We start from the raw sequence: 16780 nt of genomic DNA, 5'->3' as shown, positions 1-16780 counted from the left end.
GTCTCATGCACATGCTTCCCTGCCCCTTCCTGCAGCACCCACAGCTCCATGCAGCGAGCCATGGCATAAAGTGGCCTAGCTCCATGGGCAGGGAAGCCAGTCCGAAGTAACACACACACTTGCTCGGCCGGTTGCTGCCAGGCTCTTGGATAGCAGAAGAAAAAAAAAAAAAAAAAGCCTTATCTGGAGGACACTGCATGCTTCCTGCCTGGGTCGCTTCTGCTGGGTGCAGCAAACCTCGGTGCGGCCAGATATTGTTCCTGCTCTTCCTGAGTGAGGTCACACGCCCGTGGTCCGGAAAGAGAGTATCCAGCTGCGGAGTTATCAACAGCAGCCTGGGCAAACAAGCCACTTTCTCTGCGGCACTTCTTTGATGGGTTTCCCAGCTCCTCAGAAAGAAAAAGGCTTCCTGGTGCTGACCTCGGGGCTGGGGTGAAGCAGGTTACTGCCTCCCTGGGATGCTGCGGCAAGAGGTTGGTATTCAAGGCCCTGGTTTGGCTGCGGGGAAAAACTTTCTGGAGTTATTTTCTTAAATGCTGAAGTGGTTAAAAACCCTGGGATCACAGAAAAGCAGAGCTTGCGGCCTTGGCATGCAGGGTGGGGGTGGGTGTTGGTGGCACACTGCAGGGATTTGATAAAATTTATCCCATGTAAGAGAATCAGGAAAGTTTTTGAGAGACAGAAACAGGATAGTGGCGCTGGGGGGTTGGTTTCTTGATGTCTTTTTTTTCTTCTTGACTCTATCACTGAGTTTTCTGTAAGCTGCTCACAACCCCCCCCCCATCCCCGTACCTCAGTTTCCCTACTCGCAACACCTACCTATGATGGGAGGGTGCATATCAAGGCGGGGGATCTGTTGGCATCAAGCGCTGCCAGACTTACCTGGGGCTCTGGGGACCACAGCACCACAATTTCTTCTCCATTTGAGCCAATTTGCAGATAGCACTTTGGAAAGGGGGTGATTTTCCCTGGTGAGCTTCCCCCTGTCCACTGCAGCACACCGGTGTGTGGGTCTTGGCAGCTCGAGGGGGACCCAGGCCAATTTTAAGCCTCAAGGCACTGGCCACAAGCCCTTGAAATCTGGAGAAGGACTTTGCATAACCAGCGCTGGTCTGGACCGATAAATCCTGGCTGCCAGCAAGGAGCTCCCTGCGCTTGGCTAGCACGGCCTCGGAGCCCAGTGTCCACACTGGGGTACCTGCAGCGTGGCAGGCTGCAGCATGCAGCGCACTCGGCCTCCAGGGTGGACACCCTGGGGTGACCGCCGCCGGCTCAGGGAGACAGCCCCGGTGGCTGCAGTCACAGGCACCTTTTCTTGGGGGACCCCTGCTCGTGCACCCATGGCTCAGGAGCCCGGGGCTGCCAGCACGCCCCCCCAGGGCTGCCTCATCCCTCCGCCGTCCAGAGCCTCCCCTTGCCCCCAGGACAGGGCAGGATCTGGGATCAGAGTGTCAAAGTTCTCCTGAGCTTCAGTGGTTGTTTCTGAAAGGAACTCTGTAAATGAGAGCGGACAATATGATTCTTAACATAATTCGCTTCCTTCTTGGGGCTGACTGCACCCCGAGGTCTGCTGAGCCTTGTCCCTCCGTGGTGCAGCAATCCCGTGCTCTGCTTAGTCCTGGCTCCCTTCTGTTATTTAAAAAGAGGCTCAAGTGAGCATCGGGTTACTGATCCGGGCGGTAAAAGGAGAGGAAGGAGTGAATGCAAAGGGAGCTCTGCTGATAAGATGTTGCTTGACAGATACAGCGTGGAAACAGATGCTACTGGCTGCAGATGTAATGAGATACATAAATACCGAGGCTTGCTCAAATACAGGCAGGCAGCCTCTGTACGCTGACCTCAGGAGCTCCTGGTGCTCAGGGCCGCGGGCACCGGCACCAAGCCACAGATCAGCTTAATTTGGGGGCAGGATGGAGAGAGAGGCCATCCCTGGAGAGTGCGCTTTATTCCGGCAGAAGGCAAATTAACCCAGCATATAATGCTGCTTCCTGCTTCGGAAAGGGCAATTCCAGCAATTGAATAGCGTCTTACATTTATTCCCTGGCAGTGATTCCCGAGGCCACTGTTGTAGCCTGCCCGAATGCTGGCACATTGCAGCRTGGGCTGCAGCCGCAACAGCGGCCAGGCAAAGTGTGGCCCCAGCTTGGTGCCGGGTGCTTTGCTGTGCCTGCCGCCGGCCCAACAGGTCTCTTTTTTTGGTGCTTTCTAAGTGGTTAAAAGTGAAGATGCCACATCCAAGGCAACTGGAGACATTTGTGCTTTGAAAAAAAATCTGCCTTTGTGTCTCTCTGTGCCTTGCTTGGACCCCCCAAAGGGGTTGGATAGCACTGCTGGCGGAGGAGGGGTGCGGGCAGATAATGCTGCCTGCTGTGAGGAGTCCGGCGCATGGTGCCAGGGCCATCCATGCTTTGCAGCAAGTGCAAAGCCCAGCACTGCCTGGGCTCCACTTCTGGAGCTGGGCTGGATTTGCTGATTATCCCCTGGCCGAGCTGCGTCTGCCAGGCAAGGGCCCAGAAACACTTGCCTCCGTGTCAAACACAGCTCCGACTCAGGACAGACAGAGAAGAAACCAGCACAATAAGCCACTGTTTTTATGCATGCTTTGTATTTAAATCCCTCTTGAATATTAGTGATAGTTAAAAAAAAAATGCATCTTGAGAATGACATCTTTGAGCTGGGCGCAGTGAGCGTGCCAAGATGACAGGGATCTCCACAGATCATCCCTGGAAACAAATAACACGGAGCCCATTTACCATTCATCGAAATGAAACAATCCTGTTGGCAAATAAGGATGTCTTTCCATCCTCAGCCAAGGGAACAAACATGGGCTATACTAGCCAAGGTGAATACACATCTTGCACATTTTGCAATGATGGCTATGTTCAGCGGATACATAAGAGCAGAGGCAGAAGACCCAAGACCTCTGACTTGTCCTCCATTGCACTTTCTTCTTGAGTGTGTAGATGGCCTCTGGGAGATGCCAGTTGTGCTGTGTACACCTTCTGATAACACTCAGATTTCCCTGAATATTGCCACTACCCAGAGAAAATGCCTCAAAAGCAGGATTGTCAGGGGTGGGAGAGACCACCCCTCACTAACACAGACATCTTTGCCCAGGTTCTTTGGTGTCCCCTCCTAGGGCCATTTCCRTCTCTTATTTTGCATGTGATTTGAATTCCCATTTGAGTGTTTTCCCCACACTGTTTCTCCTTCAGTCAGTGCCTGGCAAAGGGCTGGTGAGTTCGAAAGCATCAGTGCCAAATTTCCGAGCCAAATTCCATACACAAACATGAGCCCTGTTTACAAGTTGAAACACAGATCCAAATCTTGCCTCAGATGCATCCAAAACTGAGAATGATGCCAGCTGAGATCTCCCACCAGAGAACTGTGGAGAACAGATGTCAATAAACAGGGCAGATCTGTAGCCCCAGAGAGCCCAGTCCAGGAGATGGGGAAACACCCTGAAGCCTGAACTTGGCCTCAGCTTAGTGACCTGCTTGAGTGCACACCTAAATTTGTCCTGAAATGGGGGTCCTTCACAGACTCACTGATGACTGCAATTGGGATTTGAGCCTCTGATTTCCAGCCCCTAAAGCAGAAGTCACTTGAGGCCAAATCTTTAAGAGTATTCAGTTGTCCGAAGGGCACTTCAGTGCTCTCAAAAGCACTAGGGCACCAACATGGTAGAAAAGTCCTCTTTGGAGACTGGGGATGGGTGGGAGGATCATGCACTGGTCAAACTGCGACAAACCCCCATGAGCATGTGCCCCACGTTGAACAACTCTCCAGTGGATCATTTAYGAAACGGATTATGCAGGAAGCCAGGGGAGATGATTGGTGACTTAGGGCTGAGGAGTATTGAGACATCAGTGCATTGCTGGCAGGCTTTCAAAATTTCAGATCCTTTAAGCCTTCCCTTCCACAGCTGCTTCTCAGGTCGCTAGTGCAGGGGTGAAATTTGGCAATAAAAACTATGTCACATTTCCAGGTGCAACACTAAACAAAAGTCATTTCCATCTCCTCCCAGTTTTTTTCCAAGCCATTCTTTGTGCAATGCTACCTGTCTTCCAGGAGTCTTGAGAGGATTAATTGACCTTTGGAGGGCGCTTTCAATCAATAAGGCACGCTCTAAGAGCTAAGCATCAAAGGGGTGAAAGCAGGTAGCTCAGTCCCACAAAAATGGTTCCATTTGCTTACTTTGGTCTAATCACAAACCTCAGGAGATGGGCAGAGCTTTTTATCCACTTTTGGCTGGGGGAGTCGATTAAAAAGCAGACTGATGCCAGTGTCCTGATTTCCAGTTTGTGATGCAGAAATGCTGGTTCTCCCTGTCTGCTGGGATGTCAGGACAGACATTGTCGCACCGTGTCACTGCAAGGTATAAAACCATCTGAAATGTGCAATGAGGTGTTTCGCTATTGCAACAGAGCCTGTGGCTGGGACTGGCTGTTCGTTAGCCCTAACAAGCCGGCCTCGCACTTCCATCCCATGCTGCTGCTGACGGGTATCAGCCACAGCATCGGAGCCACCATCCCCTTCCAGGCATACCTTCAGCCATGGCCTCCAACCACCATTAAAATCAACAGGATTGATATTAATGTCAACTGGACCTGATTTTGCATCCAGCAATATAATGCATGGTTTTTTTCTTCTTCTAGATGTCTGTGATCATTTTTCACACTCCTTTCAGCTTTCTCATTCCCACCCTTCTCTCTTTTTTTTTTTTTTTTAATACCAGGAATGTATCTCTCCATTTATTGATTTCATCTGACATCTAAAGGAAGGCAAAGCGTAGGCTCAAGTAACTCAGACATGCCCTCATAGTTCATCAAAGAGCCTTTAGAGCCTTGCTAGATCTTTCAGGCCAGCACAGAGTCACTGATAGGAGACACACCAGCCTATTAGGAGGCACAGGTTCAGATCTTAAAGGCAGTGGTTTTTTTACTTATGTATATGTAGAAGCCGCTGGTTACAATAAGTAGTCACTTGTGCCGGAGCATCTTTCTTTTCAATCTCTGGTGCTGTACATGCTGTAATGGCACTTGTGGGAGCGTGGGCCTGAGGGAATCGCTTGTGCTAGAGGGCTGGGATTTTAAGGAATTTTTGCTGCTAAAACAATTTGGAAGAAAAAGAGAAATGGGGAGGAGAGAGGAGCCCAAAAGGGAAGAAGACAACTTGCTAATGGATGCAGTAACTACCACACGTAGCAACACATGCTACTGGGGCTTGAGGCTGCATGAAGCCCCGGTGTGTGCTGTGCCTCAGTTTCCTCATCCTGCTTCTTCTCCTGCTGGGGAAGGCTCCGTTTGCTGCTGGCTGCCCCCCAGGACTGCCAGCTGTGGGATGAACCAAGTGAGGGGAGGCCTTCTGCCCAAACCTAGGGATCAGTCAGACAGGTAGGAGCAACAAGAGACGCGATAGCGGGTGCGTGTGTGACTCCGCACGCGTGCTGATCGCACCACACTGGAGTCACAAATTCTGCTCAAAGGCCTCTGAGTCTGGCTGGGAAATGCCAGGGAACCCGAAGTGTCATGTAAGGGGTCCTTGGGCATGACGGCTCTGTTTACACACCTCCGGTATGCTGAGAAAACCATCTCATTTGCCTGAGCTGGCAACATTTCTGTACTTGGAGAGGTGAAATAAGCCCCCATCAGACAGTTATTTTTCCCTCTCCGATCTGTTCCACTAGCACAGTAATAGCATCTTTATCAGACACATAATACTTGAGATAAAAAAGGCAACACAGAAGCAAGAGAGGCAGAAAACCCCATAAAATGTGAATCAGGGCAGGAGAGTGCCAGGGCCCATCGCAATCACTGCTGGGTTCATCAGTGGTTGATGGAGGGGGCTCCCCAAAGTCAGCACCTTGCTGGTGTCGAGGCAAAGTGTTTTGTTTTATCTCCTCCTCCTCACATATACCAGATAATTCGATGCTAACAAGCAGGTTTCATTTTTAACCACACTGGAGCTTAGCTATGCAAAACCTCATTGCGAGCAGCGAGGCAGTAGCTGTAACGCCAGCATTGATGCAGCGCGGGCACACAGCAGCTGGTGCTCAGCCCCGCGGCTCCCTGCTGGGGCAAACAGGATGCAGGATGGGGTGTTTGCTGGTGGGAGAGTCTCCAGTCCTTCTCGTGCTCCCGATGGTACATTTGTGGGAGCAGATTAGGCTGTTGCTTGCAGGAAGAGCTCTTCTGTGGGATTCGAGATGATGCAAAGCTGGTGGACTTTTTTGGAAAGAGCTGCGTTTCTTTGATACAGCTTTTCTGCAATGACCTCTTTGGTGGCACTTGCTTAAAAACACAACTTGACACCTCAAGAAACTTCCCTTCCCACCCCGCTGCCTGGATGGCCACACACAGTACTGTTGGGCCCGCTAAAACCAAGGCAAGCTGTGCCCACTGAATTGGGATTAGAATGAAATTCAAGTTTTTAATTTGGCCACGGCATTAAGCAGGACAAAGAGTGAGGAAGGGCTGAGGATGTGGCCCCAGAGGCACTGCTGTAAGCAGGATGCTGGGCTGGGGCCAGCTTGCTGAGGGTGCATTGAGGTGGTATGTCAAGGTGATGCCGATGGGGCATCAAGGGCTGCAATGGGACGGCTGAGAGGTCCCAGTGCTCCCAGACTGCCCCGGCACCCATGTGAGCATACGCCCTGGGCAAAGGTGGGAGACAAGGCAGGTTGCCGTCCTGCCCCACTGCCAAACAGCTCTGTTTCCACTCCACCTCGGTGGGGAAGGCTTTTGCAGCAGAGATGGAGGCTCTGCAAGGACCCCTGGGGCACAACTGTGTGCTTGCTCCACTCCTCTGCAAACTGGCCTAAATTCAAGACAGGCACAGGCCAGGCATGCACACATGAGCGTGCAGATATCCCCAAGACAGTGCTCGTCAGTCCAATGCGATCGTGCAAGGGGGCATTTCGGCTCCTCTTGAACATGTGTTTTGGGCCAGGCAGCAGCTGAGCGGCTTCCCTGCGTGGCTCTTCCTTGCTGACCTTCTTCATTGATCTGGGATCACTTCCCTTTTCCCTGCATGCTCCTTTCCGACTTGGCCCACTTATATCCAAAGGGGAGGGCACCGGTGCATTAGGTGCTTTCTACCTCTGCCATTGTGCAGCCTGGCTGTGCGGCTACTGCAGCCTGGTGCCACCCTGGGGCTGGCGGTGCTGCAGGAGCATGGGGCTGGGACCCTCCTTCACAGGAGCGGGTGCTGCAGAAATGGCAGGTTCATATTATAATTTTGCAGGAGCGGTGGAAGAAATAAAGAAGGAAATGCCAGTTTCCATTGCTGCACTAGAAATGCTGTTTGCTTTGGAGAAAATAGCCTGGGCTCTTCTTTGGCAATTGCTCTACGACATTTAGTATTGCTTTCAATGACAGCTGACCTAAAGCCAGGGAACTATGTCCCCCCACAGCATAATCCTGGACAAACTGAGCCAGAGGTGATACCCACACCCAGCAGCAGAGAGCTCAGCTTTGCTTCCCCACTGTGCTGCTACAGGTTTGTCGAGGGTGACCTGGCCCCACGGCTCCTCAGCTCTGCCGCCCCTTGCACAAAAAGTCAGAAATTTCAGGTCTGCAGCACTATCCCAGGGAGACTCCTTAGCTGCTCTAACACCTGCCTGCAGGCTTTCCTGCCCCCCAGTTTCTTTGCATGTATCCCAGTGCCTGGAGCAGCAGCTTAGGCTAGTTGCCAAGCTGGAAAAGGCTGGATGTGAGTGGAGCGCTTCCTCGGTTAGGCAGCAAGGTGCCTGCAGCCCGGGACTGCTGGCATGTCTTGGGGCGAGGGGGTGAGCACTGCCCTTATGTTTCTGCTGTGTCTCATAACCCCAGTGAGACTTGCAGCCTGTGTAACTCAGAGATCCTGATATTTAAATCACCAGAGTCTTCATGGCTTTKTACCATCAAGACAGCCCAGCTCTGCGTGAATGGGCTGTGTGAAAGTTGGGCTTCGTGTTTCTGCTTCATACCCGTCGTGCATCTGGCTGATGATAGCTCACAGCCTGTGTGCCCTTTCGGGGCTGTGGCCAGCTCAGTGGGAACAAAGCCAAAGAGGAGCATAACAGCAGCTTTGGCCTCTGGGGCTGCCAAAAAGCCCTGCGGTGCATGCTCCTGAGTATGCTGGCCCATCCTTCCCCTGCCCAGGTCATCTGCAGAGGAACAGGGGGCTTTGCTGCAGGGGGCAACTGGATGGAGCCAGCACCACGCCAGCCCCGCTGCAGCCGAGCAGGATGCTGCAAAGCAGCTGAGATACCCAGGGGAGAGGTGCAGGGACTCCTGAGTGTTTTGTGCAGTTGCAGCTGTAGCTGCTCTCCCCGAAGGGCTCTCAGCCCCCTCTGGGTTGCCATCACTCCCAGAGCCTCATGGTTTGGCTGCAGCATGGAGCTATGTGATGTGGTAGGCTTTACAACCATTTTCTATAGTGGCCTTAGATAAGGCACGTTGTTTCTCATGTGTGGCTGTTGCACCAACCCAGCATAGTGCACGGGGGGGTTAGGTGCACTGGCAGTGCCCCCACGCTGCAGTGCAGAGGTCCTGGCCATGCCTTTTGTTACAGCTAAAGGCTTGGAGGAAACATGCAGCTGGACTCACCCAGGCACGGGTCTGTGTCCAGTGACTGCCGGCAGCAGGGCAGGTGGCTTCATGTTGAGTGTTTCCATGCTCTGGTGTAGACATTGTGGAGCTTCACTRCTGCTAGCTCAACACCCCTGTTGTGGCCCCAGCCAAGTCTCATTATCCTTCTCCGCCTCGCTTATATTGCAATTTCTGTATTGGGCAGTGCCCCAGCTAACCTTCATGCTGCAGATGACCGAGGGGAGAGCTGGCAGCATGCTCAGACGGAGCAGGGTGCGAGTCCCTGGTGACTGGTGCCTTGCACTAGGCGGCTTGCATCGACCAGGGCACTAGCAGGGTGCTGCTGGTGCCAGCAGCAGCGCAGGGAGGAGGAGGTGACAGAGATCATCGCTACTGTCTGTGTCATTGGACTGGCACGTCTTGTGCTAGATGATCACTTCAGTAAATTCAACCTAGACGGTCAGATGATAAAAAAGTCGTGCTTGGAGTGCCAGGGAAAGACTGAGCTTTGTTTTCCAGCGCCGGAGGTAAGAGGAAGCTCATCGTGCTTAACTTCAGCCATCTTCAAGTCAGAGGTTTAGTCTAAACTGGTCGTCTAGGCTCTTTCAACAGACAGCTGAGGGAGACAGGCACCCTCAGATGGCAATTCATTACATCCGAAATCCGGGAGGATGAATAGCTCTCTCAAGGGATCTGTACAACCAGACACTTACCTTCCAGGGGTTAAAACTAGATGAGATGAGTCCTGCCTTCAGATACATGATGGGGGCAGTTTTTACTAGAGGACAGAGACTGGTGTGGAGCTGATAGCTGTAATCACAGCAGCTTTATTTATTGCTCTGGGCTGAAAAGGCAGGAGGCATGGTGGCCTGGGGAAGAGCTGCCTTTATCTTCTGATTTCAGCTTCCCTCCGGGAGAGATCTGCACTAGATTTATGTGGGAAAGACTTGCTGCAAGTCATCCATGGCTGCTCCTCACACCCTGCATGCTGCAGGGGAGCCCAGGAGGTCCTGAGGCAGGGGACAGGTTGTTCCAATGGCTTGATTTGAAAAATCAATCCCACCTCGAGTTTTCTGCACCCAGCGCCAATACCAGCTATGACCTCTGCGAGAAAGGCGCAGTGGCCTTGGGGCTGCCCCTTCCATGTGAAACAGGCTGTCACCCCACAAGATTTCGTTTCTTGCAYGACTAATGCTTCTGCCTGTTTTATTGCTAAGCTTGCAGTTGTTGGGCAAAAAGAAAGAAGCAGCAGCACGAATCACCTGAGGCAAATCAGCTGTTTTAACTAGTTTTCCAGCCCCTGGCAGTGCCAAGGGGGGACCTGCCGAGGGCTGGTGGCCAACGCCAGCAGCACATGTCATTGCATGAATTCTTGCAAGCTGAACGTTCAGAAACACTCAACTCTTGGGTGCTCAGGCTTGTAAGAATTGAGCCCGACACTTAATTTTGGTTTGTTAACATAAAGTGATGCTCTTCCCAGAATTATGCTCTTGCTAAGAATGCAGACTTGAGGGAAGGCGGAGTCTTTGGGGACTCGGATGCTCTGGTCTGGAGTTGAGCCAACAGCCTGCTTGGCCTGGGAAACTTAGGAACTTCTGAAAGATTTTTACAGGTATCATTGTACTGTCAATAAGGAGATATAAAAGTAATAATAAGCATGACACCAAAGATCAATTCCTATACTGGGAGTGTCTGAGGCTAGCCTCACCTTCCCCTGCATGCATTGCCTGTCCAGGGAGCCAGGATAGGGCTAGGCTGTTCCTGGGACACTTGTATGTGACCCCAGGTACTTCAGGGTAGATTTCAAGCACTCACACACCAAGGCACCTCAGAAAATCCCTTGGCAGCACCCTGTGCATTGCTGGGACCTGCAAACAGTTAGGGTTTCACACAAAATTACCATACCAGTGAGGCACCCAGGGCAGTAGATGGTGCAGCTGGGCCTCTCCCTCCTTACCCGACACCTGCGGGTTTGCTTGCAGCAGCTCAGAGGGAAGATGCTGCATAAATCCAAACTGTTGCATTACCAACATGAACACTTTCTCCGCTCTCTGGTGGTCCTGGCTGGGGCTGTTGGCCCCAGAGGTCCCAGGAAGCACTTATAAATGAAAGGAGAGAGTGAGCTCATGCCCATTCTACACTGCTGAAAGTAACTTGTGCGAGCAGGGAAAGGACGTTCCAAGGGGGACAACTGGTGGCATGGATGGGGGACACCTTCACAGGCACCTGGAGCATCCCATGGGCAGCATGCATAGCCGGTGGGGTGTGTGCTCGCCTTCAGCAGCAGCCCTCTGCACTATACTACAGCCTCGTCTGCATGCAGCAGTTCCAGGGCCGCAGCGAGAATGGGCCATCTCGGGTGCCACAGGAGGAGAAAGTGCAGACTTGAAAAAGGCCAAATGCGAATATGCATGCATAGCCCAAATGCTCCCTTTGAGGAAAGTCTTTCTCTCCTATTAAGTAATTAAATAAAGCTCCGAGCTCTACTAAAATTAAAATAACAGCATCCATTTATTCTGGCAGAGTCCACTGTTGACTGCTCTTGCCAAAAACATTTTTGTGGTTCTCATCTTTTCAAGTGGCTCTTTTGCAATAAAACCCAGATGCCATTAGTCCAGGGAGGCCTCCAGGCAGCTGTTTACGTCCATGAAAGATGCCCTTTGTAATTAATTAATCTCCCGAAAGCTGTGGTAGCACATTCCTAATGGCTCCTGGCACATTTTTTCCCGCCGATGCTGGCAGAAGAGGTGCGCATTGATTCCTCACCGCTGAAGAAAGCCTTTTTGTTGCAGGCTCTGGCCACAAAAGGGGTTAATCTCCTCATTGGGAAGACACAGCGGAGATTTCAGCATTTATCAAAAGCCAAACAAGAGGCAGCACTGTGCTGGGCTGCTGTTTCAATGGCTCCTTCTCTTGCCCAACAGCGGTAAGCACAGTGGCAGGAGGCTGCATTATGCTGGTCTTGCCAGGTTCAGCTGGGGCGTCCCTGCCTGACCATGGCTTGGTCTTCTTTTTTGGAGAAGGTGCCTTGCTTTGGAGCCATCAGCCTGAGGTTGCAGAAAGAGCCAATAGGCGTTTGGTGCCTGCCCCATGTATGCCTGCTCTGGTTCCTTTTGGGAGGCTGGCGGCTCATCAACAGGGGAGTAAATGTGTGTTGTTGTACAGCCCCCTGGGACAGTGTACCACTACTGGGCTCATTAAAGGGATGCTGTATTAACAAATGGTGGCAATTAGCCCTGCTTTTCTGGCATGAGCACAGCACGCTCCCTTATGCCTGGGCTCTGCTCCCACAGTGAAGGACTCAGTATTTCCATGAATCACTGCCCATCTCTCCTACTTCCACCTCCATGGCTTTAGCACCTCTCCTCACCCCCTTTGCATCCTCTGGTTTCTAAATCTGCAACAAAGTCTCTTTGACATCGTTCTGCCTGGTCTCCCCACTTGCGGCAGTGGCGCAGCTCAGGGCCGAGTGGCAAGACTGAAAAAACRTCACTACTTCTGGGTGTGTGTGTCCCAAAAAGGGGCAGCCATGCTACCTGTCAGTGTGCTGGACACAAGGGCATGCACATTCCTGAGAACACTGGGACAGGTTGCCCAGAGAACTTGTGGAGTCTCCATCCTTGGAGATATTCAAAAGCCATCTGGACAGGGTCCTGGGCAACCTCCTCTAGGTGACCCTGCTGGAGCAGGGGAGTTGGACTAGATGATCTCCAGAGATCCCTTCCAACCTCAACCATTCTGTGATTCTAAGAAGACTCCTGCAGGCTGGGCAGATCTCATCCTCGGCACACCTGAATGGGGCTCAGACTGAGGCTGGTCCATCTGGCCTTTGGTTGGACGGAGGTGCCCAAAGTACATTTTAGGAAAGGAGAAAGCAGCATTAGACCTTCTCTGCAGGCTTTTGAGGAGCAGCAGGCAGCAAGCCTGGCCTCAGGCCACCAGGCTGGCTCCAGAAAGGACTGCCAGCAGGTTGAGGCTGCATCCAGGGCTAGTGTGGATTGGAGGGCCTGGACTGCTCTGGCTGAAGGCAGCTGTCTGCAGTGCAGCTGTCTCCATCCAAGCTCCAAGTACAGCCATGAGAAATGGGGCCATGGGCACTCTGGATGTGCCTGATGCAAAAATCTTAACCTGGTCAAATGACTCATACCTGGCCCTGTGGTTTCTCACCACTGATGAAGACAGCTGCAGCTGGAGGTGAATGATCCACCATCCTGAAAATGCCCCGGGCTGCAGGCCCTGCCTGGGACTGGGCAGCTTGAGGGTGCAGGGGAGGTAACTCCCAGCTGTGGAAAGGCAGTAATTGCACTTCACTACTTCCCAAGAGCAGCAAAGACCTACATTTTCAAAGCTGGGTGATGATACAGTTGCACCTCCTCATGGTACAGCAGACATACTCTGAATGGAGGGATAGACACTGTTCTCTCTCTCTCTCAATCACTAATTTCAAACCCCATTAAAATGTAACTTAAAATCCAGGCACTTTCCCTTTTGCCTTCAAGTAAGTACAGTTCCTCTGTTCTCAGCTGCTCTTGACACTTTATCTCTTCCTTCTCCCTCACTTTCTGCATCATAACTACATCACAAGGAGCCGCTAAAACCCAGCCACTGTGGTTGGAGTGTGTGGGGGGGTGTCCACTTGCAGTGGCTGTGGTTTCCCTCCCTCATAATTCCTTATTATTCTCTGTTCATTGCATAAATTCCCATATGCAGAAGGCAGCTACAGCCCAAGTGCAGGAACGTGTTGCACGACTGCTGTCATCAGTGCAGGGCGCTGCACGTGCTGAGCTGGCAGGTGGCAGGGGATGGGGCTACAGCCCGGTTAGTTCGTCCTTTCAGGGCTTCAGGTGCTTCCAGACAATGCAGTCATGCCATGGCTTCTGAACCAGCAGGGACCAATGCAGTACCTGAGAGATGTGGGTTTATGGCATGTGAGGGAAAAGTCATTCATGAAACCACCCTGGGCATAAAAATGTACAAACAGCTGTAGCGAGCCAGACCAAAGAGCCATCTAGCCCAGACTCTTCTTCCAGACAGTGGCCAGTATCGGGTGTCTAAATAAGAGTGTAAGAAAGCAGATGATTTGCAGGGGGTCCTTCTCCTCTTATCTCCCCCAGCTTATAGGGGTTATGGACTCTCCACATCTGAGGGGTCTCTGGGACTTTCACATTTCATTGCCACTGATTGATTTCATCCACCATGAATTTGTCCAGTCTGTTCCTGAAATGTTTACACTTTTGGCCTTTGCAACATCAGGTGACAGCAAATTCCACTGCCGAGTTATGTATCTGCTCGGCAAAGGCCTTCCTTGTGCTGCTTTTCGACCTGCTTCCATCCTTCTTCTCTTGTCAAAAGTGATTCCCTTTATGTCTTTATGTCATTCAGGATGTTAGAGAGCTCTCTCACACCCCTCACATTGTCACTTCTCCAGCCTGAATGTTCTTAGTTTGTTGAGTTTTCCCTGTACAGATAGCCTCAGCAGAGACCAGGGAAGATTTGGCTTCTGTAGGACCATGTCTTTGCTAAGCCTATGTGTAGCATGGTTTCAAACAGAAAGAATTGCTTCAGGAAGGGTCAATCCTCACTGCCTCATTTGTAACATAACAACTCAGCCTGGGGCTGGGTTGTTATTGGTGTTTTTAGCTGTTGTTGGATTTTCATTGTTGTTTTTTTGATAGATGAGTTTAATTTTGCTGGCATATTGCACAGGTTTGCAAACCAGATGTTGCCTCTGCAAGACAGTAACAATAATGTARGCAGGGAGCAGTTCATCATGGCACACTGGTGCTAATGCTGCGGTGAGGTCAAAGATGAGGGGTCATGGAGTGGTCTGATGAGGGTCCCTGCTTCTCAGGAGCTGAGGGTGCAGTTGCCATGAGAACTGCTAGTCGCGTGGAGGCAAAGCTTGCTAGCAAAGCAACCACCTCCCATTTATTTTTCATTTCCTCTGGGAAGGACCGGATCGTTTGAAGGAGACCAAGCTGTAGCTAGGAAAACTCTGCCATGAGCCCAGAAGCAGAGATGGATCTGTGTAACCAAATAATGTTAGCTTGAATGACTGGTGTTTCGCAGATGCTGGCTCCTGTTCAGGGGTGATATATTGGAGGATGGGGGAGCAGCAAGGCAGGCAGCACCTCCCTAGGGAAGCCTTTAAAGCCACCTCTTTGCCTGCAGTGCAGGCGCGTGGGGGCTGCCCAAGTGACTCAGGTCACATGTCCCCTTCCCCAGCAGCAGATAGGAGAGTTGCTTTCCTTCTTTCTTTACAAGCTGTGAAACCATGTGTTGGGTGATGACTTTTTTTTTTTTTTTTGGGGGGGGGGGCTCATACAACACCTGATTCAGAGCTGCCCCTTTCCCAGGGGTGGGAAGCTAGTGGGAGGTGTTTTGGTTGGAGTTGTTTCCCAGACAAGTGTCACACAGGTTGGCATCACTTCAAGAGCCACGAGGTCTCTGCTGGGCGACAATGCTGCTTCACTGGCACATCGTGCCAGGACTGGGTTTTGGGGCACTGCCTGGAATTTGCCCTGCAGTAGCAGGAACAAGCTGAAAATACTTCCACCAGCAGCAAAAGGACAAATGGCTAGTTTGATGGCTCCTGTATCTTTCTGCCTTACCTTGTTGAAGAGCTCAGATGAGCTAAGCAGAGCAGCCAAATCTGTTGGTCCTTTAGAAAACCAAGAGTACTTGAATCCTCAAGTCATCTGTGGGGCAGGATAAATTCCCGTCCTGCTCCAGCTCTCTATCTGGAAGAACTTCCCAGAGCTGCCAGGAGTGTAGGATTTCTTTGGATGGAAGAAGGAAATCACTGAGGTCAGGAGGCTGATATCGCACATTTTTATGTGACATCAGCTTGCTGCCACCTTGAAAATACCAAAAGATAGAGTCTTACCTCCTGGCCCTTGAAAAATCCCTCGTGCCCTACAGGAAGGGAGTGTTGTTACTCAAGAAATTCACTGTTATTCCAGGGAATTTAAGCCAGTGTGCAGGAAATCCCAGTGTGRGCAGGGAGGAATTTAAAGGAATAGGCCACTGGGATTGTCTAGATTTGCTCTGTTCTTATCATGCCACTGCCAGAAAGGAGGTCAGTCCCCCTCAAAAAGCCCCATCAGAGGCCTTGAATATGCTTAGAGTCTACTAGGTTCAGAGTCTAATTCTCCGTAAACAGGCACAGTAAGCGAATATGCTGGAAATCAGGAGTATGTTCAGATGCTTTGCTGGATCAGGGCATTATAACCCTCCATGCAAAAAGAAGAGAAAGCTGGTAATGCACTCACTCTCTCTTTCTCTCCCACAGGGACCTCATGCCCAGGACCCTCGAGGGGCAGATCACCATGGAGAAGACTCCCAGCTACTTTGTCACCAAGGAGGCTCCGGCCCGCATCTCCTCCATGTCTAAGGGCACAAAGCTCATCGTGGTCGTGCGGGACCCCGTGACCAGAGCCATATCGGACTACACCCAGACGCTCTCCAAGAAGCCCGATATCCCCACCTTTGAGAGCCTGACCTTCAAAAACAGGACTACGGGCCTGATCGACACCTCATGGAGCGCTATCCAGATTGGCATCTACGCCAAGCACTTGGAGAACTGGCTCCTGTACTTCCCCATCGGGCAGATCCTCTTTGTCAGYGGGGAGAGGCTGATCAGTGACCCTGCGGGGGAGCTGGGCAGGGTCCAGGACTTTCTGGGCCTCAAGAGGATCATCACGGACAAACACTTCTACTTCAACAAAACCAAGGGTTTCCCGTGCCTGAAGAAGGCAGAAGGCAGCAGCAAACCCCACTGCCTGGGGAAGACGAAAGGCAGGACCCACCCCGACATAGACCAAGAGGTGGTGCAAAGACTGCGGGACTTCTACCGGCCTTTCAACATGAAGTTCTACCAGATGACGGGGCAGGACTTCGGCTGGGACTGAGGCTCAAAAAAAATAATTTAAGAAAAGGAAAATATAATATAATATATATTTTTTTTACATATCAGTAGAGATGGGGGAAATACAGAAAAAATAATAGTTGTGCTGAAAATGTTATTTGTTTTGATTTTTTTCTTTTGACACTGCTTTGTTTTCTTTCTTCTCTCGGAGATGAGGTGCTGTGTCCTAGCAGAGGACAAAGGAGGCTGTGAACTGCAACTTGGTCCTACTGACATCACCTGCAGCTCGGTTGTTTCCTTTGATGGGTCCAAGGTTTAACATGGTCTCTGTAAAAAAGGG

At 51.4% G+C, this 16780-nt stretch overlaps 1 protein-coding gene across 1 annotated transcript; it reads left to right on the top strand.

The window, feature by feature from the left end:
- Window positions 1-376: 376 nt before the first annotated feature.
- Window positions 377-16505, top strand: LOC112970881 (heparan sulfate glucosamine 3-O-sulfotransferase 3B1). The gene is made up of 2 exons (XM_026075744.1): window positions 377-473; window positions 15865-16505. Exon 2 carries the CDS (start codon window positions 15872-15874, stop codon window positions 16481-16483), a length of 612 nt encoding a protein of 203 aa, XP_025931529.1. The 5' UTR covers window positions 377-473; window positions 15865-15871; the 3' UTR covers window positions 16484-16505.
- The last annotated feature ends 275 nt before the right edge of the window (window positions 16506-16780 follow it).

Source organism: Apteryx rowi, unplaced genomic scaffold (assembly GCF_003343035.1).
Source record: "Apteryx rowi isolate R43461 unplaced genomic scaffold, aptRow1 scaffold_41, whole genome shotgun sequence".
In the NCBI taxonomy this organism is placed as follows: Eukaryota; Metazoa; Chordata; class Aves; order Apterygiformes; family Apterygidae; genus Apteryx; species Apteryx rowi.
This window is presented reverse-complemented; position numbering and strand designations above follow the sequence as displayed.